Below are 22898 nucleotides of genomic sequence, written 5' to 3'. Positions count from 1 at the left end.
ATAGTGAAGTTGGTTAGTAGTAGGAATTGGCTGCCAGTAGTTGATGGTAATGTTAGCTTGGGCGTTGATGATGGACATTATTAGAACAATGGAAGTGGTAATTATGATAGCAATTGACAGTAATGATTGGTACCAGTGTTAATTATTATAGTGGTTGTGATAGTATAAGTGGTTGATGATTGACTATGATAGCAGGGGCAAATATAGTTAGTAGTGGTGACTGGTGATTCTGCATAGAGTTGTGGTCAATATTATCTAATATAAGTATACCTCTTAATGATATTGAAACTTATTTTTAGATCTTAATGATTAAGATCTATTCAAACTTGTTAAAAACTAAAATTTTAATAAAAATAAACGCACATAATAGTATGAGGTTTGAATTTTAGATTCAGGCCTCCATTAAGTGCAATCAAATGAGGCATAATTCAAGAACAAACTTGATTTTTTTTTAATCTAAGAGTAATCGTTAGTAAAAGAAAGGTATATGCGAGTCATTTGGCCTAGTTGAAGATATTTTTGAACAAAATGCAACAATAATTACATTTTTAAGCCAAAAACTTAACGAAAGATAAACTTATCCTACTTCAAATAGTTCAGAAATAGTTTTGAAAAAAAAATATAATAAAGTTATAAGAATCATGATATTTTATGTTCGATAGGCAATTTTCAGATTCTTTCCTGTTTTGAGACAAAGTCATAAAAGTATATGGTATTATCAAAAGTACTTCCTCTATTTCAAAATAGTTGCCCCTTTTTTTAAAAAATATTTATTTTAATTTAGTTGTCCCTTTTATAAAATTAAAAAAAAAATTTATCTTCTTTCGATACTACGTTTAATCACTAAATGACTAAATAAAATATACATACTTAAATTTATATTTTAAAAATATAATTAATCGAACTAATTTGAAAAATAAACTCTTAATGAGCATTTTCTTAAGAAAATACCAAGTTAACAAAGACTAATTATTTTAAATTTATATTTTTAAAATATAATTAATCAAACTAATTTGATAAATAAACTCTTAATGAGCATTTTCTTAAGAAAATACCAAGTTAAAAAAGACTAATTATTTTGAAACACAAGGAGTAAGAAGCACTTCATATAATTAATAGAGACAAACAACAAACATATTTAATATAATTCTATAAACTAGTTTAGTTTAGACGAACGTGTCTTGCACGTGTAGTTTTTGATTATTTAAAATTAAAATTTAATAATTATTTATTATAGTTTATTTCAAAATTTAGATACTGAAAAAATAATAGAGTAAAAATTTATATCCTACAAAATTAAATTATTTATTAAATAAAGTTTTTGGGTCTAAAAAATCTGGGTATAAAAACCTTAGGCAATTCCCTGTTTTTCTTTCTTTATTATTCCTATTTTTTTAAAAAACGTTTTTTCCCTTAATTTTCTACTTTTCATATTTCTTTATTTTGTTTCTTTTATGTGATTTGTGTGTTGTGGTAAATTTATTAGAACTGTAAGAGGAAAAAGACTTTAGAATGAATTATCATTAATCGAGTATTTTTATATTTTAAAATCAATTATTATAAAATAAAATAGTAAATAACTGTTTTGTCTATTATATGGTCTTTTAATGAAGGATGAAAAATTCAAACAATATTTATAAGGTTCTTTACACTTTTAATATATTATTATTATTATTATTATTATTATTATTATTATTATTATAGATTATAGATATATATTATAAATTCTAAATATAGATTATAGTTAAATAATGTGTGAAAGATAATAGAGTTATATAATTTATTACAACAACAACAGTCCCAGTATATTTCCACAAAGTAAGGTTTAGGGAAGGTAAGATGTACGTAGTTCATATTACTACCTCCACAGAAAAAAAAATTGTTTCTAATAGACCTCCGACTCAAAATAGAAAAAGTTATATAATTTATTGATTATAAAAAATAACAAGTATTCTACAAATTTTCGGAGTAGGCAAAAACTATCTAAACACCAAAATTATTTTTTCTGTGAAAAAAAGGGGTTGAGGGGGTTGCAACAAAAAGGTGATACTTGAAAGTTGAATGGTGAAGGCGTAATAAAAGAATAGTGTCACGAGTCATGACACAGCTGCATCCAATTGCATAGACACACGATACACATGTGACTTCCTTTACTGCACCGGAAGTGGGGGAATACTTGCATGTTTCTATCTTCTTTTCTTACCCTCGCATTTTCCCACTATTCTTCTTTCTAACGATACCCCAACAGGCACGCCTACTTACAGGTACGACACACGGCACGCACTTTTTCATCTCTCATTCAAATTTCTACTTGTCAAACTTGTTTGCCTTACAGTACAACTTTAAATTATATCAACATGGATTGTGGTGCATGAATTATTTTATTCTTAATTAAAGATCAGAAATTTGATTTTAAGTATGAAGAAAACTTTATTGAAAGCGCTAATTTCTGAATGAGCTCTATTCAACACGAATCTAAATTACTCGGGCTTCAATACGAATATCGAACATCGAATAAAAAAAAAAAAGACTTCAAATTACTTTTTCCGGTCTATTTTTATTTTTTTTATATCTGATTTTATGCACCTTTTAGAAAACGTTAAGCAAAAAAATAATTTCGCTAGCTAGTGGTTGAGGTGAACTAAAATTAACAATTTTTTAAATTCCAAAACAAGCAGTAGAAATTTAAAATTTTAAATAGGAATAGATTTAATGTATATTATATTTATTAATTTCTTAATGAACATAATTTTATTAAGATGATAAATACTTATTTGGGGACAAAAGGGATATAAATTTTTCAATTTTATCAAAAGTAAAATTTATTTATTCAAAACATAATATATATGATCCGATACTTATCTCAATTCTCATTCATTGCAGAAGTTTTAGAGCCTGAGCTGCAACTTTTGTCTTCTATATATAAATAGACACTTTAATTTTGCCTAAACTACAAATAGACATTTTAACTTTGAAAGTACGATATACAAACATCTCAATTTGGCCAATTGACAACTAAATACCGTAACTCATTTTTAGCGTAATTCATGGACATCCAACAATAACGTGACACATAAATTTTAGAGGTGTCTAAATAATTATTTTGTTAGAGTTCTAATATACACACCGAAAACAATTTGAAGTGTAATGTGCACTTTCAAACTTAAAATGCTTACGTGCCGACTAAAAGTCAAATTTAAATGTCTATTTGTTGCTTGTTGGAATCAAAATCAGTTGGAAGTCGTGTGAAAGCTTATTAGTTAAAAATCTTAAAGGCTATATCATATAAAAAGAAAAATATTATTAGTATGGTTTCGTCAAACAATCTATTTATTGAAAATAATATTAAAAAACTTAAAAGGAGAAAATGTCCCTTAAATAAAATTATATTACGGTATGAAAAGAGGACTTCAATTTATATATGTCCAAACTTTTACTCGAAAAAGAGATTAGTCAAATATAAAAGAAAATTATATTTTTATTTAAAAAAGAATAAAAATAATTATGAACTATGATAATATTTTTACGTTCCTTCAACAAAAAAATAAAACCTAAGTTTAATTAAAAAATCAGAACAAAACCCTAATACTACTATTTATGTTCTGTGCCTTTTAAAAATTACAGAAAAAATTATCATATTGGTAGTTTTTTTTTTTTTTGGGTAGAACATATTGATAGTTATTGTAAAAACAACATTTCGTGAATACATAATTTAAACTAACATTTGTTACCCTTAACATGTTGGAGTAAATAAATTAAGAATAAAATCCGAACTAATTTTAATTTTCAGGTCCGCTACCTCACCTGTAAATTACAACTTCATCCGAAAAAGACGAACACAAAAAGCCGCTGAAATAGTAATTCTATACACACACTAACCTCCCCTTTCCCTTTTTCTTTTTTCTTATTTTTAGTGGTGGATGGGTCAGTCAGCTTCCACCGTTGCCGCCGTCGCCGGAAATCATAACCGTATCAAATTCCGATCATCGCCGCCTGTGATTTCTCCGACCATGAAAGACAGCGACGGCGACGACAGCGATGTTGTTGTCGGTGTTTCCGATGTCGGAGGTTATGATTATAGTTCTAATATTCCTGATGAATGTTTAGCTTCCATTTTCCATTTTCTTAGCTCAGGTGATAGGAAGAGTTGTTCGCTTGTTTGTCGTCGTTGGCTTAGGGTTGAGGGGCAAAGTCGTCATCGTCTTTCGCTTAATGCACAAGCGGAGCTTTTTGCGGTTGTGTCGGTGATTTTTACGCGGTTTGATTCGGTGACGAAACTTGCTTTGAAATGTGACCGTAGATCTGCGAGTATTGGGGATGAGGCGTTGGTGGTGATATCTCTGCGGTGCAGGAATTTGACTCGTTTGAAGCTCCGGTCATGTAGGGAACTTACGGATGCTGGAATGGAAGCTTTTGCGAAGAATTGTAACGGTTTGAAGAAGTTATCTTGTGGATCTTGTGCTTTTGGTGCTAAAGGGATGAACGCTGTGTTGAATAATTGCTCGGGTTTAGAAGAGTTGTCGGTAAAACGGCTCAGGGGGATTACAGATGGAGCCACAGCGGAGCCGATTGGTCCGGGTGTTGCTGGGGGGTCATTGAGAGTTATTTGTTTGAAGGAACTGTATAATGGACAGTGTTTTGGGCCGTTGATTATTGGATCGACGAATTTGCGGACGTTGAAGCTTTTTCGATGTTCTGGTGATTGGGATAAGATTCTTGAAGTGATTGCTGAGAAGGTTAGCGGGCTTGTTGAGATTCATCTTGAGAGGCTTCAGGTCAGTGACACTGGTCTTACTGCTATTTCGAAAAGTTCTATTCTTGAGATATTGCACCTTGTTAAAACGCCTGAATGTACTAATAATGGTCTAAAGATTGTTGCTGAAAACTGTAAGCTTTTAAGGAAGCTTCACATTGATGGGTGGAAGACTAATAGGATAAGTGATGAGGGGTTAATTGCTGTGGCAAAACATTGTCCTAATTTACAAGAATTGGTTTTAATCGGGGTGAATCCAACGTGTGCTAGTTTGGAGAAGTTGGCTACGAATTGTTTGAATTTAGAGAGATTAGCTTTATGTGGAAGTGAAACTGTTGGAGATCCAGAACTGTCGTGCATAGCTGCAAAATGTGTTGCATTAAGAAAGCTGTGTATAAAGAGTTGCCCGGTATCTGATCAGGGTATGGAAGCACTTGCTCATGGATGTCCAAATTTGGTAAAAGTAAAGGTTAAGAAATGTAGATTGGTGACTTCTGAAAGTGCGGATTGGTTGCGGACGACTAGGGGTACTGTTTCTGTGAACTTGGATACACCTGAACCTGAAAATCCTGATGCAAGCGCCAGTGATGGTGGTGTGCCTGAAGTTGGGAATGAGAATGGACAAGTGGCTGGCCAAGTAAGAGGTGGTGTAAATATTGCATCAAGCAGTACAGGGAGGTCAAACTCCTTTAAGGCCAGGCTAGGACTTACAACAGGAAGGAATCTGGTAGCTTGCACATTCAGACGGTGGTCGAGCTTTGGTGGGAGTTCCAGTTCCAGAAATAATTAGAAAAAAATGATATCTTATGTTCACATATTCTGCTATTGATGTTATTTGGCTTTTATTACATTTAATATTCTTGAGATTGCATGCTGGCCAATGCAACAACTGCTTAGCCTTCATGGTTGGACCTTGTCCTTGAGTTTCCCTTTTCTTTTTTAGGGCTTATGTACAATCCTAGTGATGCTATTTTTGGGCTGATATGCTTCCTTTAATGTGGAGTTCTTATCACTTCAACTGGGATAGGACTCAACATGCTATCTTCTTAAAAACAAAAGAAGGAAAAGTTTATAATCCGTGAAGTTGTTTTTTTTGGAATATGCGTTTACCGGTTTATGTTTTGCAACATTCAATATATATACATGTTCCATACAAAAGATTCAATATTGTGAACACATTCTCCTTGATCGAAGGCATTTGAAGGGAGAACCGAAAAGAACAGAAGAGAATAGCTCTCTTATACAAAATGATAAACACATTAAGCTAATAGAAAGTCAAGATTTTGATTCATACTGTTACCTCAATGAAAAAAATAAAGTCTAGATTTTGATCCACTCCAATGTTATCAATTACGTGATAAGCATCATGGAAAGATTTCAAGGCTGAACTTGGGATCAACTTCACTAAACACCTCTTATAAAAATTTAAGGTGCCTTTTTTAGGAAAAAAACACTTCTTATACAAAATTCATTTGTCTTACAGCTTGTTTGTTCCACAGCTTTTACGTATTAAACCTTGTACATTTTTATGTTATGTTGTGCTTCATTTGTTCATGAATCAAATCAGGTGTGTTTGGGACGTGCCTTTATCAGGAATCTTTCTTGATTTTTTGGTGAATGAGGGGAAGTTAGCAATAGTGTGATTCACCTGGTAAATGAAGGACAGTGGTGAAAATTCAGGATTGAATAGTCAAAGCTGCACTCCTAACTGAAAAAAGAGTGTTTCAAGTCCTTGATATGATGCAACATATTTTAAAATGCCATATAGGCCTGATTGTCTGAATCTTTCTATATCATTCTCTCAATATGCTTATGTGACTTGTGATGACATTTGGGAAAGTTGAGAAGTAGAGCTTGGATTTGTTTATGATGAAAACTAGAGCATGGATTTGTTTATGTTGAGAATTAGAGTATATTTTGACACTATTAGATCAAGACATTGTTCAAGTCAAGGTATCAACCTCTAGATGTTGGGTAAATAAATAGTTACAGCAGACTTTCTGGCTCCGTTTTGGGTGTTGAGATGTACTCTCCTAGAAGCTCAGTACTTCGCATAGGACACAACTACAGAGTTGTAAGTTAAAACTCTGGGGTTGGGGCCACGAAGTAGTTTGTGTGATATCACGTTAACTTAATTATTTCTGTTCTAATTAAGAAATTTTGGTGACTTCTTGTAATCAGAATATAATTATGTCTCGTGTGGGCATAGAGTTGTCTTTCTAGTGGTGGAATCTTGTATAAGAATGGAGATCAAGGATGGTTATTGTAGTTATTTCTCGTTCCAGTTCCATTTGAGTTGTCCTTGTCCTTGAAGGGACAAAGTTCAGTCATACTCCCTTGGGGCCATTGCCTGCAATCATTTATCTGAATCAAATGAATACATCAGCTAACTTTATCTGAAAAAAGTTGATTGAAGCTAATTTTTTTTAAAGGGTAAACAACTTCATTTTTGATCTTCTCCATGCCTGATTTATTGGCTGCATTACTAGTGTCTGCTCTTTTGTTGGTTTTGTGGCAAGCCCTTAATATGCGTTGTGTTACTTTACTTTATATATATTTTTTTGAAAATCATATGAAGGCAAGTGAAAGCCCTCTGGAAAGTTGCATTGTCAGTGGTGAGTTCATGTTGTGTTGGGAGAATGTTATTCTTGGGCAGTAGGTATAACTATCAATTCAAAGCTGCTGATTCATTAAATGATGCTTGATAATAAGTTTATATGCTATTGTTACTTGTGAACTGTATCTTGCTGTTTTCTTCATGCTTTGGTTAATAGCAGGTATTGAATTGTTATCTTTCGTTCTGCAGTGTTTTTTGGGTTATTTACCATAATATTATGCCTCTTTGAGAATGAATCTTTAGATTCTGTTATCATCTTTTGTTGGTGGAGCAAGCAAATCCTAGTTCATCATTCTATACCGAGTCCAGTTGACCAAACAGCCTTGTCCTTTAGTTATACGCCATGAACTGGTTATTGCAAACATACTCAGGGTTGTAGCAACTATTTTAGAACTATTCTCTGTCATTGAAAATTAACTAATACTATATGTTTCTCGTTTCTGAATAGTGGAGTTGTTTAGATTTTGTTCACCACTAAACTCAAATAAATGGACACTGGTTGTACATGTGAGTTGCCGTGGTTGATATTTTTTGACTTGTAGAACTCATTCTTATTAGAAGCTTGGTAGTTAAAACACTCACCTTGCTCATATTGGTATGTGTTTTGGAAGGATTTTTTTTGCTTCCTTCCTATCTTGCTTGATGTGAAGATATTAATGTGCTTTGAGAATTTTCCTGTCTTGTGCCAACCGTCAAAATAACTTCAGCTTCGTGTTGGTAATTCTTGTTTTCTGGCCATACATTCTTGATGTCAATCAATATCTGAAATCTGATTATTGTGTATATGGAAAGCGTTTTGTTATAGGTTCCAAACCTGGATCATTAATGGCACTTGAAGAATATTTTGTCACTTTTGCTACAACATATCTTCACTTGCTTGATTCAGTGTTTGTATATGTTTAAAGATGTTGTGAGTCGAGCTTTGAAACTGACAAAAGCAAGGTCCGCAGGTTGGTTTTGGCTTCATATGTTGGTCAGTTGATGTTTCATGTGTTTCATAGGGCTTCGTCAAGCTCTTCCTTTTCCATTGAATAGCGTCAATCGTTTTCATATGGTAGATTAATATCGAATCTGTTGGCAAAATTTTTGCCTTAAAACTGAATCCATGGAGTTTGAACCAAGTGCTACAGTTTGTTTTGCTGATCTCTAAGAATGTTTATTCTAAGCCCTGGACCCATATGACCTAGTGGTAACTAAAATGGTTCTAATCAGGGGAGAATGAGGTTCATATCTTGTGGAGATCATTTCTTTTCATATTCATGTCTTAAGTTTAGAGGATACGATTGCTTTGATTCCCTGAATAGTTGACATGAATACCTACAAGGAGCATTACTTAATTTGTTCATTACAAGTCGATAATCATCCTTTATGTCCAATCACAATAGACCATCTCAACTGGAAAAAGAAGACTAATATCACAAACATTGCATGTGCATGGACCTTCCTAGGGTGTCAAATGCAGGTCAAAATGAAAAGAAAATCACCTCATAATTAAATACTTTCCATCGTTGACTATTACTTGTCACTGTTCCGCTTATTGAGATTTAATTTAATATGTATATGAATTTTGACTAACATTTTAAGATATATTTTTTCACCATATTAATATGAGAAGACTTTCAACTTATAGTATTTAATATTTTTCCAATAAATATCGATCATCTAAATTTTAAATATTCAATTATACCTCTTAAAATGTTGGTTAAATAAGTTGACATTGAAAAAATGAAACACTGACAAGTAAAGAGGAATGGAGGGAATAAGAAACTTTTTGCTTCACAATTTTCTCTTTTCTCTTCCTTCTTCCTGCTATAAATTCCACCTTCACAAGTTATTATGTCATTTCATTTTGAACTTGAATATCAACGTCGAAAAAGATGTGTAATTATGATATGAGTATGATTTGTTTAAAACCTTCACAAGTTATTATGTCATTTCGAACTTGAAAATTAACGTCGAAAAATACGTAATTATGATATGAGTCTATGATTTGTTTGAACATACAAAAATTAAGGAAAAAAAAAATTACCGCGAAGGAACTTTATTTTGAACCGTGCACTATGCTTAAACTCGTATTTAAATAAAAAAAGTATAAACATGAGTTCATTATCTTCGAATTTTGAAGGCTACAAATTACAATTAACCCATACAATTTCTAGGTCATAAAAAAGAAAAAATATTAGTCTCATGGGGGAAATAATAATTATCAAAACTCCAGGGACTTATTTTGTAGACAAAATAAAAATATTAACCCCAAAAAGTAAAGGGCAATACTTTTCTGGGTCACAAATCAAAACTACTGATCACTCAAAAAACAACAACAATGGCTGCTCCATTACTCCTTCGAAGTCTACCACTTCTCCGGCTCCGTTTAAGCTATCAGCGCCACCACTATCCTCCTAGCTTCGTTTTACTTTCTCCCAAGCTGTTTTCAGCTGCTTCCGATTCGGCTCAGCCGTCCGACGCCGCCGCGTTAAGCGCTAAGGACCCGCCAAAGTACCCGAGATGGCCTGACCCGAATTACAGAAAATGGAAAGACCAGGAAACTCAGATACTCAAGGAAATTGAGCCTGTTATTTTTCTCGCTAAAGAAATTATCCACTCCGATAGGTAGGTTCGCCATTTCTGTTACTACTCATTTGCAGTTGTCATTTCTCAGAATTTATCATTATGCTAAGTAATTTTATCTTTCAGTAACATATATTTTGCATAATTGTATTAATATATTAAACTCATTAACTATCAAATGATAGAAGGGGAGCCTTGGAGTTACAGCTAAAGGTTCAAGCCTTAGAAACAACCTCAAACAGAATGCGAGGTACGACTGCGTACGATAGTCCCTTGTCATGGGGCCCTTACCCAGCTCCGTGCATAGTGGGAGCTTTAGTGTACCGAGCTGCCCTTTTTTTTAACTATCAAATAATAGGAAGGATTTGCTTATCCAAGTGGCTTCTCGGGCTATATTTAGTTGATAAGTTACACATTTGAGCTTATAGTGAGTTGGATGTGACTTAAGTTACACATTTGAGCTTATTGTGAGTTGGATGTGACTTCATGCCTGCTTCGTGTTTTGTGAAAATGGAACTGCATGAGCATCCAAAGGTGTTGAGAATCATGGAGTCTCAGGGCCAGAGTTCTAGGAGAGACAAAAATACTAGGTGAACAGAGTTAGTGGTGGGAGTTATATGTATCCGGTGTAATTAATCCAGGTGTGCGCGAGCTAGCCTTGACACCACGGTTATAAAAAAAAATGGTGTTGAATATGTGAAGCAAGGGCATGAATGAGTTCATTCACCTTTGGCAAAAGTACCAAATGATATGAACCGGAGGGAGTATGTTATTTATAATAGAGTAGTATCTTTGGGGCCTCTAATATTTTGGACCCCTAAGGGAATGACTTTATCCGCCTTACCCTTCGGCTTCCCCTTATAAAGTACAAGTCAAAATGCAGTTGATATGTTACTAGGAAGGGTGTATATGGATAGAATAAAAAGCAGCAAAGGAAGAAGAGCAGAAGTATGTTTGAATTCCAAGTTGAGGCGCCTAAAACTGGTCAGCCAGTAAGCTTTTGTAAACCAAAGATTCACAAAAGGTTAAATTAATTTACCTGTAATTCTCTGCTCGGTTTAATTGGAAAGATGAATGTGGAGACACGGGCTTCATAATCTTCCAAAAACTATGGTGAGACAATAAGGAATCAACAACCTTTTTTTGGTTGAAACGGTGATAAGGATTCAACTACTTAAACCATAGTTTTTTCCTTGATAAGCAAAAAAAGGATTCAACTACTTACATTTTTAAAAAGAAGGAATCAACAACTTACTACCTCTCTTCTGGTGCTAGCAATTAGAGGGAAGCAACTTGAAAGTGTTTTGAAACCAATCACAAGTTTCATGTTGGACACACTATCCATATAGGAACTTATGATCAAAGAGTTCTTCATCAACTGCCATCTACTTCAGAGATTCCTACGGAAATCTTTCAAATAAGAATACTAAGTACTTCCCACCAATTAGTGAATTAGACCAGATTCCCTGGTCCAGAAAAGGAAGTGTTCAATCAATTTCATGACTTTCATCGTAGATGTGAAATGCTTTTATTTTTAAGAGAAAATAGCGTAATTATTAAATGTTTAACTCTATAACCGTTTTAGACATTTAACTGTTAGATGGGTTCTCTTGTTTCCTCTTTTTACTTTACAGGATTGTATCTTCACATGCGTATATGTCGAGATCTAGACATAATCTTCTTAAAATGGAAGTAGGAGAATAATTTCAGATGGAGGCAGAATTTTACCTTTCTAAATAATTACATGTTAAGTGCTGAATGAGAGAACCACAAAATTAGATTGTTTAAAATATCAATTTACTTTTGCCAAGGCATAGTAAATCATAAAAAAGCTTTTTCTTATTCTTTTCTTCTTTATAAAAAACACAAGCATCTATTCTGGACAAGAAAAAACTAAATGTATCTAATTGCAATCATTAACAAATTCATAGCCAATATTGGTGTGAAAATGTTTATATTTTGCACACATGCATTCTACGTTATAGCTGGTAACACGTGCTTATAATCTCTAGTCCTATTTCCTCCAGATGACAAAATAATGTAATTATTTTTCTTGATACTAGCTGAATGGATAATGTCTGTATAATGTCAGCTGATAACCTGATTAAGTTATTTTTCAGCCAACAAATCTGATTAAAAAATTTATGTCTCATCCCCCAACTGTTTTATTGTATAGTAGTATTTTGTTCGAGATTTGGAAGGGGTGAATAAAACTTAGGGGCTCAAGTAAGGATATAATTGTCCTAAAGTCCCACATGTACTGAGGCATAAACTCGCCGTTCATCTCATGCCTGTCTCAATGTATTTTGCGGTCTAGTCTTAAACTTTCAGAGCCAACAAATACCAAGATAAGGTAAATATGTCTATTGTTGGTGATGTATTGGGAAACGAGGGACCTATGCGTTGTACCCCACTGAGAAAAGACATGAAAATGGTGAACATGTTTGCAGTCACCTTTACACACAAAGGCGTGGTTGATGAAGTGGGTTGAAAACCATGAAGTCTGAACTTCAATTCAGGAAGTAAAAACACTAAGTGGTTTCTTCCCATTTTGCCCAAACCTATGTGGACAGTGTTATCCCGTACCTGATTATCTGTCTTGGTGGGAGGTAGCAGGTGTCCTGTGGAATTAGTCGAGGTCCGCAAGCTTACCCAGACAACACGGTTATTGAAAAATGTCTGAACTCCCCGAATCACGAAGGGTTGAAACTCAGTAAACCTTGATATGGTGTCTTTAGTGATAGTGTTGGTCCTATAATGGTAAAATAATGAGCACGGCAAGTGAATGGTGATGTGGAACATAGAAGAAAAATTTTCTGTATAGATAGATTTAATTTGATCATGAAGAGTTTATTATATTCTCAAGTGGCCATGCTAGACTTTTTGACCTCATTGTACAGGCTCTCCTCTGAGAATACTTTGGAGCAGTTTGTTGCTCTTTAATCAATACTTTTACCAATCAAATAAAAAATAGGTGTAATATCTCTATAAGATGTTCTGATAAATAACCATCTCTGATGAACTGTTACCATTCATAAAAAGAACCATCTTTGACTGGCAAAATTTAGGTGTGATTGTCTCCATCATATGATGGGCAAATTTACTTTTGTTTTCCTCTTCCTTATAGTATTAATTTTAAACATTGTTTGAAAGTCCAGTATGCTTAGTGTCTTACAATCTTACATTTTCAAGAAGTTCTAGAAGAGCTTTTGACCTGAGGTAGTGGTATGGACTGCGTACACTCTACCCTCCCCAGACCCCACTAGGTGGGAATACACTGGGATGTTGTTGTTGTTGTCTAGAAGAGCTTTTGAGTGCTTTTATCTTTTGCTGCTAGATTTTTCATTGGGTTTGAGTAATTAATAATTATCTTATGGTTTATTTGTGATTCTTAAGGCATAAGCATGCTACCAAAACTTACAACTACTCCTTCAAGCTCTCATTTTGTACTTAATAATTCAGTCAAAATTTGTTTTTGCCTTTAAATTCCTTGTGCAGCCCTCTCTTAGTCGGGCTATTCTCGGAAAGCCTAGGTGGATATGGAATATCTTTTTACTCCTTTCATTTTGTCTTTCTGCGATTTAATGTAACATTCTCACAAAATAAGAATGATGTATACAGGACAAAAGTTTTTCTTTGACTACAACTTTCTCACCGTGTACGATCTGTCTTTTCTCTATCTACTTACCATGTTTTTCTGACTCTTTCAGTCAATTTCATATTAGATCTGAATTGAGATATTGGATTATCATTGTTATGTCTTGAGTTTCTCAATCAAGAAAATACTCCTTTGTAATGCTACATGGACTTAGTTTATGGTTATATGTATGCAAGTTTGTTGACGTTTTAGGATACTTTGATGAATCCACATGAAAGACCTACATCTGTTATGACACCTGTGTGACAATGAGACGTCAAGGAAAATAAAGGATCTAAGTAGCAACTCTTCCCGTAAGGAAATTTTAGTATTCACAAGGAATTGAACAAACCGAGATTCGTAGATTTGTCTTGTGGCGTGCAAGGATAGTTGGATGCTATAGTTGCTAGATCACCATGGGTCATGTAATGGAGATGAGACTCAAAAGAAGAGCAAACATATGTGATTTTTGATTTGACAATATGATTTCTCAACAGTGGCTTGTTTATTTTGCACTTTCTTGTTAACTTCAAGATACCATGAATCATGTGAGAGAATTTCTTTTCCTGATGTCATTCTCTTACAAAACCTACCAGAGTAGAAGATTACAAATTATTTGGAACTTAAAAAGTTTCTGAAAATATTGTTACTTGTGAAGCAAGTAGAATCATAGGCAGGTAGGATCTATGACAGAGCAAGCTGATTGAGTATATTCTTGGAGATACCTGCTTTTTCAATAATAGACTACCTTTAATCAGAACTGATTACTAGACAGACTGGCGTTCCCACTTGTACGTAACAAAAATAATGATCAAGGCATATTCCCCAGCTAGGTGACTCCTTTTTCTAATTAGAGAAGTAAATTCTCCTTCTTCTCATTCCCTCTCCATTTTTCTTACATAGCATGTACTTCAAGCTGTTGCACATTTTCGTTTAATACACTAACGGGATCACCACACTAAATGAGTCAAGAAATTTGACGAAGTTCCTTGTCTGCAAGGTGAACTCTTCAATGTTGATTGCACCTATTGTCCATTGATGATTATTCGAAGTAACAGAGCAGTAAACTATGAGTTTTCTCATGCAGTAAAGAACATTTCAATATTCAAAACTATAGCTTTACTGGGAAAAGGAATAGATTTTAGCCATTTTTCCAGGATTTATCTTGCTTTAGAAAGTGTGGAAATTAGAAAGAAGTACCCCTAAACTTCAAATTTTTTGAATTAGCGTCATAAAACCTTGAGGTAAATCCTACAATTGCAACTGGTACAAGGAAAAGCAACTTTCTTTTGATTGGCTTCCAGCTTTGTTTCTTTTGTATTTCTTGAATTCCTACACCAAGGTTTGATGTTTCTTCTTTACTTTCTGGTGTATAGTGATAGGAACCAATGGTTTAAATAATTCTTAGACCTAATGTAGAAGAGTAGAATTTTCAAGAATATATCACAATAAGCACTCTTTTAGTCATTATATGTCCTCTTTCAGTAGTCACTACTACAGAAAGTGCTATCTAGCTTACTCTAAGTGAATAATCATTCTTCCTTCTCAGTGATAACTTGCTTCATATCACTGCCACTATTACACACTTCAATTAAGTTTTGGTCCAATTTACAAGAGTTGAACTGATTCTTTAAAAATTTAAATGAATAGGATCTTCATTTGTTGATATCTCATTTGATTTGTTATCCTCCTGGGCTAGCTGTGTTTTTGTTTTGTTGTGTTGCATCCGAACCTTTGTTTTTTGTTGAATATGTAGTCTCTGTAGTTGTGTCAAGTTGAAGATAGAACACGATGTTTTCTTCAAAAATAGAAATATCATTGTTGGGAACAGGTCAGTATTGCCTGGAAATTTTCAGTCAAAAGTTCATTTTGTTAAAATGACTATAAATTCACTCTATAGTTACATAAGTATGGAGCTTCTTTTGTTTTTTCCTTCACATATTTTTCTTTTGTTTCTGTTTTGTAGGAAATTTTGGCACTTAATCTTCTATAAGAGTTCTTAAACTGCATCTTTCTTCTCTGCAAAAACTTCATTCTAGTGCTAGCTTTTAATTCATTATCCATTTCTTCTACCCAGGTATATGGATGGAGAACGGTTGACAGCAGAAGATGAGAAAATAGTGGTAGACAAGCTTCTTGCTTATCATCCCCATTGTGAAGATAAAATTGGATGTGGCCTCGACTCAATTATGGTTGGTCACGTAGTCTGATGATATGCTTGTTGCTTGATCTTATTATAATTTTTACTTAAATTTCTTTTCAATTGATTGGAGTAGGGATGGATCTTTTCTTTGTTTGTTAGTTTAACCTTTTGTCCATCGTGCTGCATTATAAATTATGTTAATTTCTGCGTGTAAAGATTCCATCTCAAACTACATTTGTCCATTGAGTACTCGCTCCATCCGGCAAATAGCATATGACAGGCTAATCTGAATTATGGATCTACAGAAGTGGAATAGTGTCTTCCCTTGTGAATAACAGCCTCCCCTTTTAGCTGCAACAGAAAGCCTTCAGAAAACTATGCTCCACTTAATAGAGAAGGAACCATGTGAAGCATTCCTTATTATGACAACTTACTTAAATTGTGCGAACTATTTTGAATTTTTGAGCAGACATGTCCACCTATTCGTGATCATTATACTACTTCATGTTAAGCTGTTTGCTGATGTAGGACTCAGGTTCTTAACCTAAGTGGCATGTAAAGAGTCAGTACTTATGTGGCTGGTGATTAAATTGTTTGTTTTTGAGTTGACTAATAGCCCCTATTTACAGGTTGATCGACATCCACAGTTCAGACGATCTAGGTGTCTCTTTGTCGTAAGAACAGACGGTGGATGGATAGACTTTTCCTATCAGAAGTGTCTGAGACAGTTCGTTCGAGATAAGTACCCTTCTTATGCCGAGAGATTCATAAAAGAACACTTCAAACGTGGTAGTTGAGTTTTGTTTTAGGCAGTTTCTCCTCACATAAATACCAAAGCTGGAAGCTGTTGGCCTGTAGAGCCCTCATGGTGAGTCTTTTTCAATGAACAAGTAAACAACGGATCTTATGAATGCTTGGTGTGCGGCAAAAGGTTTTTCATGGATTCAATGACCAACAAATGACTTTTTGATACCTTTAGTCAATGTGGTAGATATTAGTTGACCAGCATTTCAAGTTTTATTTAGTGAAAAAAGAAAGTTGATGGAAGTAAACATTGATAAAGAGCACACTTCCATATTAATTAGTTGTCTTTGCTTGTAATGTTGACTGTCACTCTTTTTTGGTGAAATCACCGTCTCTATCTTCTTTAATTTCTCAAGGCACATTACCTGGCATAGTGGCTTGCACAAGTAGCCTGTATTATATGACTACTGCATCTAACTTTGAGTAGAGATAAACTTTATTTTGTCAATTAATGAAGGTGGTATAGCAGGTACCCAGTAGAATAGTCGAAGTGTTTGCAAGCAGACTTACGACGGACTGAAGAGACTATAAAAGGTGAATTTTTATATTTTGGAGGAATAGTCAAAAATGCAATTATGTTTCTCAGATTCAATCATGCAAGGGAAGTGTCATGATTGCCACAGAACTCATGCTCACTTGTACAGCTCCAAAAAATTCAAAAGGGTAGCATGCCTTTTACACTTTACCGTAGGATCATATCATGTGCATCAATTTGGATTGGGCAAAATAATAACAACACTTTTTTCTGTTTCATAACTACATTGAATTGTGTTGTGTGAAAATTAAGAAAACTAGCCACTGCACGGTCTGTCAGTACACAGTGATGGTCGAGGTAGAATTCGAGTAAGTCAAAGTAGTCCCAATCTTTGCATGTTACTAGTTCGTTCGTTTGATGACTTTGGCTTCCCAAAAGGTAGCCTGTCTATAGTTTTTTAAAAATAATGGTGGTGTTCAATCGAGCTTGTACATATTTCGACTGAATTATGATTATTCTCATGTTTTCTTAATAATGATAGTGTTCGGTTCAGTTTGTTCAACTGAATTACTATTATTTGTTCAGCAACAACATAATATTAAGTATAATCTCATAGAACGCTCGTTTGGGGAGGATAGAAAGTATGCAAATCATACCCCAATCTTAGGAGTTGAGAGACTGTTTTCGGTAGGCCTTCTGTTTAAGGGAAAATAGTTCAAAGCAATCTAGGAAAAAAAGAGTAGTAGAAGTACAAGAAGTAGCAGATAGTAACAAATAATGCAAATAGTAACTGGACAAGAACTACAAATAATAAGAGAAATCGAAGAATCAAAAACTGCATGAGTAATACTATAACTACAAGTATGGATCAGTAATAACATAACACAGCGCTTCCTACGAACCTTTTTATCCAATTTGCGTCCTCTGCTGGATTACTATTGTTATTCCGTTTTTCTTATAGTGATGGTGTTTGGTTCAACTTATCCATATTTTGACTGTTCCACCGAATTGCCACTAGTCTCATGATTTTCTAGTAATGGTGGTTTCCGGTCCAATTTATGCACATTTCAATACATTCAATACAAATATCAGATAACTTTATCACGAATGCTTAAACAAAGGTCAATGGTTTTACCTTTTTGCCTCATTGCATAGCTCTAAGCTCTCTTAATTTAGTAAGTGGAAACATCAATTTAGCAATTTATGATAGGTTATTAGTGGTAATGATATGGTTTTAACTTTTAAAGCTGGTGCAATAATGTAAGCAGACTGGATAATTGGGATCTCACTAATATTTGATTAGATGCTGTGGGTCCAAATCCCACAAGCAATTTGTTCAATCCCTCCAGCTGGATATTCATCCAAGAAAATCTATGCACCAGTTCTTTCTTCTATTCCAAATCTTCTGCACATATCTTTAATAGAATCTTTGAGAGAGACAAACACGTACATTACTCTTCCGATTATCTGATAGCTGGTTAGAATTAAGTAAACAGAAATATTAGGTATGAGGAAATGTAGATACAATAATACATTCAGAGGTCGTTTATTTGGGAAACAAGGTACAACAATAATAACACTACAATCTGGGATAATTAATTTTCGAATGAGTTATTTCATTTATTTTATACCGACCAAACATGTGATAAGCTCATTCTAAAATTAATTTCGAGATTAGTTATTCCTTGTACCAAATGAGTACATAGTTTCTCATAACTTGAAGATGCATTATTTATGCGCGTTTTTGAATTCTACACTAAAAATCAAATTAATTATATACATGAATAACTTACCTTTTAATCATCTACCAAAACATAGTATTACTTGTGACAGATTTAATACCATAACTCACTTTCAAACCAGCTACAAATGATCTCTTAACTATCTCACTCTATTTTATTACGAATATTCTGTTTTTTAGGGTCAATTTACGGGGTTATTTTTTGTACAAAAATCTCTTTTTAATAATTCATAAATGTATTTCATAATATTTGAAGGCACGGAGCTTATACCTTTTTGTTATTTTCATTAAAAAATTATGGAATAAAGAGAAGTACGTTCTCGTCCCAAACAATAATGTAGTTAAATAATTTTCTTATATTACGATTTCTTAAAGTATAATTTTATACCTTTTTCTGTCATATAGTATATGTATTATACAAATAGCTCATAATAATTTTGTCTTTTCAAATTTTAAAAATTTATGTCTGGACTTTAATTATATTTGTTGACGCAATATTCTGACTATATAAAAGAGTACACAGTGAATTCTATCATTTTCTCTTTTTTCAGAATGAGAGTACTTTTTAGACAAGAAATTTCAAAGCAATGGGGCAATAGATTTTGATCAATCAACCCCAATCCCATCAGTTTTTTTGGCGAAGTTCCCTGTCCTTGGATTTATGTTGATCCTGATAATATTTCGTGTTTTAATTATCACGCTATTTTATTGTCGTTACTGCTTTTTTAACCGTCTATAAGCTATCTGATTTTCCTCTAATACTTGTTAAATGCAAAGGGCGGATTTAGGATGAAAATATTGGTGTTCCGGCATCCGTTAAATCTAATATAGAATAGGTATGATTATATCAGTAATGTATAAAAATTGGTATAAGATGAAAAAAGTACCCGCAAAATCAAAAAAATAGTTTGGTGTTTTGATTTTTATACGAAATCTTAAAGCTTTGGATGCTAATATATGTGTTTGAACTTTCTGAACACCCACGACTCTTAAATTTTAGGTCCACTACTAGTTATATCTCTTTTCTTCTCTTCTGTATGTTCTTTGATGTGTTAATTGAGCCGATAATCGCAGCAATTCCCCAATCCTAACAAAGTAGTTCCTCCGGAATCCAATGAACAACAACGATTACTTAGAATCAGCTTGCGAATTTGTGGCACTATAGTAGAATCATTACCAATGGCACACTGTGCGCGTAAGTGCTGAAAGACAGTGCAAGCTTTATTATGCCGAAACCTAAATGTCAAGTACTCAGCAACGCTGATTTTTCGAAAATAGTCTCTCTTTGCATGTACTCTATTACAAGGCCGGCATGTGAGTCTATATTGGTTATGTTGTTATTATGATTGTTAGTCTCATTTAATGACAGAGCTAAAAACTTTATTAAAAGGTCGTAAACACACAAAAAAAAAAATCAAAGACACATCTATTATATCTATGTAGAGTATAAAAAATAATTTTAATTATATTTAAATAGTAGTAATTCTTTATGGAAGATTTTTTTGTCTGGCCTCACCCATTGTCCCATCCCATCAACTCATAAAAGAGTACGTAATAAGTTGTCATGCAATAACTCTGGAGGTATTATAGGGCGTCGTCCCTATTAGCTTTTTTAGTCTCTGTAGAGTGTAGAGGCTGTTGTTTTCATTACATTCTATCACTAAACAACATGGACAAGAAAATAAAAATAAAAATAAAATAAAATAAAAGATGATGTTGAGTTAATTTGCAAGAGATTAATTATACAAAATCAGTTTAAATGATGTTTTGAACCGCGTCAAATTACCTAAAAGATAATACTAATTAATAAACTCCAAATATGTGAGATTAGTAACTTTGAAATTGTATAAATTTCAAATGCAAAAAATATTAGACAATTTATTATCATATGTCTAAGTCTCCCAACCTGGCCACTATGAACAAAGTTATTTAATACATGTATTAATAAAAAGATGACATTAATATATCGATCCAAACATCACAATTAAAAGAGAGAGAAATTATCGAGCACAACAAATTAAAAGTAGTGAGAAATCGATCATATATATATGATCAATACCTAAAAATAACTATATATAGTTAATCGTATGCAGTATATAACATTAATAACTTTGAAAATATAATAAATTATTGGCTACAAAACATTAAAGTATATTAATAATATATAAATACTCTTTCGTATAGTTGTAAATGTATAAACATTAATTTCTTCTTGCTATTTTGGCATCTTTATGAGGACAATTGGCAAGATTGAAGTTTGATCACCTGTCTTTGGCAGTTTGACTACCAAATTTATGTCACACGACCAACAACAGTTGTAATGAGATTTCCATGAATTCTGAAGTAAATTAATTTATCAATCATAACCAATAATTTGAAGAGAGACTAACATTAAAAAGGCAATAAAAATATTCCAATAAATTGAGACGAAAAACACTAAAATAGTGATATTAAAACACTACTAACATTGATGAGACTACAACTGGAGATATGATGTAATAAACCTAGGTCACAATAAATATTGTCATCATATTTACATGCACCATCTGGTCGAATTTCACTAACAAGAACCAAAAGTATACCAACATTTGAAGTGAGCATATGGTTGAATAAGAGTCTGTTTACGTTAGTTGATTAAAAAGTTGTTGATAAATATTTAGTGCAAAAAAATATTTCTAGATATTATAATTGAATTATAAGCAAATAGTAGTAGATGTTTTTTTAGTCCGTTTAAAAAAGAATGATCTTTTCTTTTTTATGAATTTCAACTTTTTTTACATAGCATGTTTTAAGACCACGCAATGTAATGACATTTTGATACATTCGACATATTTTTAATATAAGATCATAAAATTCAAAAATTTTTTTTATTTTCTTAAACCTCATATCAAATTAAAATAGATTAAATAAATTAAAATAGAAAAATAATTTACAAGCACTCATACTTATCCAAACACATAATAAAATGAGGTAAAAACTATCTATCACACAAAATTTGGAATAGTGAATCAAATCAATCTAGATAGGATTAAAGTAAAAACTTTAGTAGGGAGTAGCAGGTTTTGGAACCATGAACAAGCAAAATTTGTTAGACCGAATTAAGTAACTTCCTCAATTTAAAAAAGAATGGCTTAGTTTGATTTGATACGAAATTTACAAAAATAAAATAAAAATTTAAATTTTGTGCTGTTAAATTAAAAATATGTCAAATATATCAAAATGTCCTTCAATCTTGTGATCTTAAACATGATATTGGAAAATTAAAATTAAAAAGTTGCTAAAAAGGAAAGGGATCATTCTTTTTAAAGCGAACTAAAAAAAATAGATAATTCTTTTTTAAACGGAGGAGAGTACTTTTGACGTAATGAGTAATTGGTGACTTACCTCTTGTTTTAACTATTGGTTCACAAACCACTCTAGTCCATGCCAGTGACCTAACCATTTGGGACTGGACCCCTTTAAATGTAGGGGTCATTTGGGAACAGATTATCTAGAAATAATTAATTTGGAAATTAGTTATTCCATATTATTTACTTTTTTCGTTTCAAATTATTCGTCCAAAATTTTTAATTTCATTTTTCATTTTACTTGTTTTTTATTAATCAAAAGAGATAATTTTTCTTCATATTTTACCTTTTGCATTAATTACTTTTTCTTTAAATTAAAATATAAACATCATTTAATAGGGGCACTATGGTAAACTTACCATGTTATTAATCATTTTTCTTAATAAATATGTCATCTCAATTTGAAACGGATAATTTGGAACGAAGGGAGTATATGAAATAACTTATCTCATAACAATGATATAAAAAGTGGAATAAATAATTCAAAACTAACTAATATTGTCAACCAAACGCATGATAAAATAATCTTATAACTATTCCAGAACTATTATACCTTATATCTCATATCAAACACCACCTTACCGTACTACTTATCGCACTGTATTCATGCATTGGTATGTCTCATCTAAACTCCTCACTATTTCCTTTAAAATTATCGAACAAAAGTGCATGAGTTCGAGTTTTGAACATGGAATTGTATTTATTAAAGAGCATTTTATTCTCAATATTGATTTTTCGGTGCGAATCTAAAATTGGTTGGATCAATGTCTCGGTTTTAATTTGTTTATCTTATTTTTCTTTCTGATCTATTCG

At 32.8% G+C, this 22898-nt stretch overlaps 2 protein-coding genes across 2 annotated transcripts; both read left to right on the top strand.

The window, feature by feature from the left end:
* Positions 1-3643: 3643 nt before the first annotated feature.
* On the top strand, positions 3644-5852 carry LOC107867182 (F-box protein At1g47056). Its single transcript, XM_016713317.2, has one exon. It carries the CDS (start codon positions 3921-3923, stop codon positions 5541-5543), a length of 1623 nt encoding a protein of 540 aa, XP_016568803.1. The 5' UTR covers positions 3644-3920; the 3' UTR covers positions 5544-5852.
* Positions 5853-9640: 3788 nt separating this feature from the next.
* Positions 9641-16893, top strand: LOC107867183 (protein DCL homolog, chloroplastic). Its single transcript, XM_016713318.2, has 3 exons — positions 9641-9980; positions 15653-15767; positions 16348-16893. The coding sequence occupies exons 1-3, from the start codon at positions 9694-9696 to the stop codon at positions 16513-16515; spliced, it is 570 nt and encodes a 189-aa protein (XP_016568804.1). The 5' UTR covers positions 9641-9693; the 3' UTR covers positions 16516-16893.
* The last annotated feature ends 6005 nt before the right edge of the window (positions 16894-22898 follow it).

This window comes from Capsicum annuum, chromosome 4, assembly GCF_002878395.1.
Source record: "Capsicum annuum cultivar UCD-10X-F1 chromosome 4, UCD10Xv1.1, whole genome shotgun sequence".
Classification (NCBI taxonomy): domain Eukaryota; kingdom Viridiplantae; phylum Streptophyta; class Magnoliopsida; order Solanales; family Solanaceae; genus Capsicum; species Capsicum annuum.
The sequence above is the reverse complement of the archived record's forward strand: the minus strand, read 5'-3'. Positions and strand labels throughout refer to the sequence as shown.

What these genes read in the sequence shown, in the direction of transcription:
- LOC107867182 (XM_016713317.2), top strand. Translation starts at nt 3,921, where the DNA reads ATGGGTCAGTCAGCTTCCACCGTTGCCGCCGTCGCCGGAAATCATAAC.
- LOC107867183 (XM_016713318.2), top strand. Translation starts at nt 9,694, where the DNA reads ATGGCTGCTCCATTACTCCTTCGAAGTCTACCACTTCTCCGGCTCCGT. An exon ending in GAAATTATCCACTCCGATAG is followed by an intron (nt 9,981 to 15,652) that starts GTAGGTTCGCCA and finishes TCTTCTACCCAG; the next exon opens with GTATATGGATGGAGAACGGT. An exon ending in GTGGCCTCGACTCAATTATG is followed by an intron (nt 15,768 to 16,347) that starts GTTGGTCACGTA and finishes CCCTATTTACAG; the next exon opens with GTTGATCGACATCCACAGTT.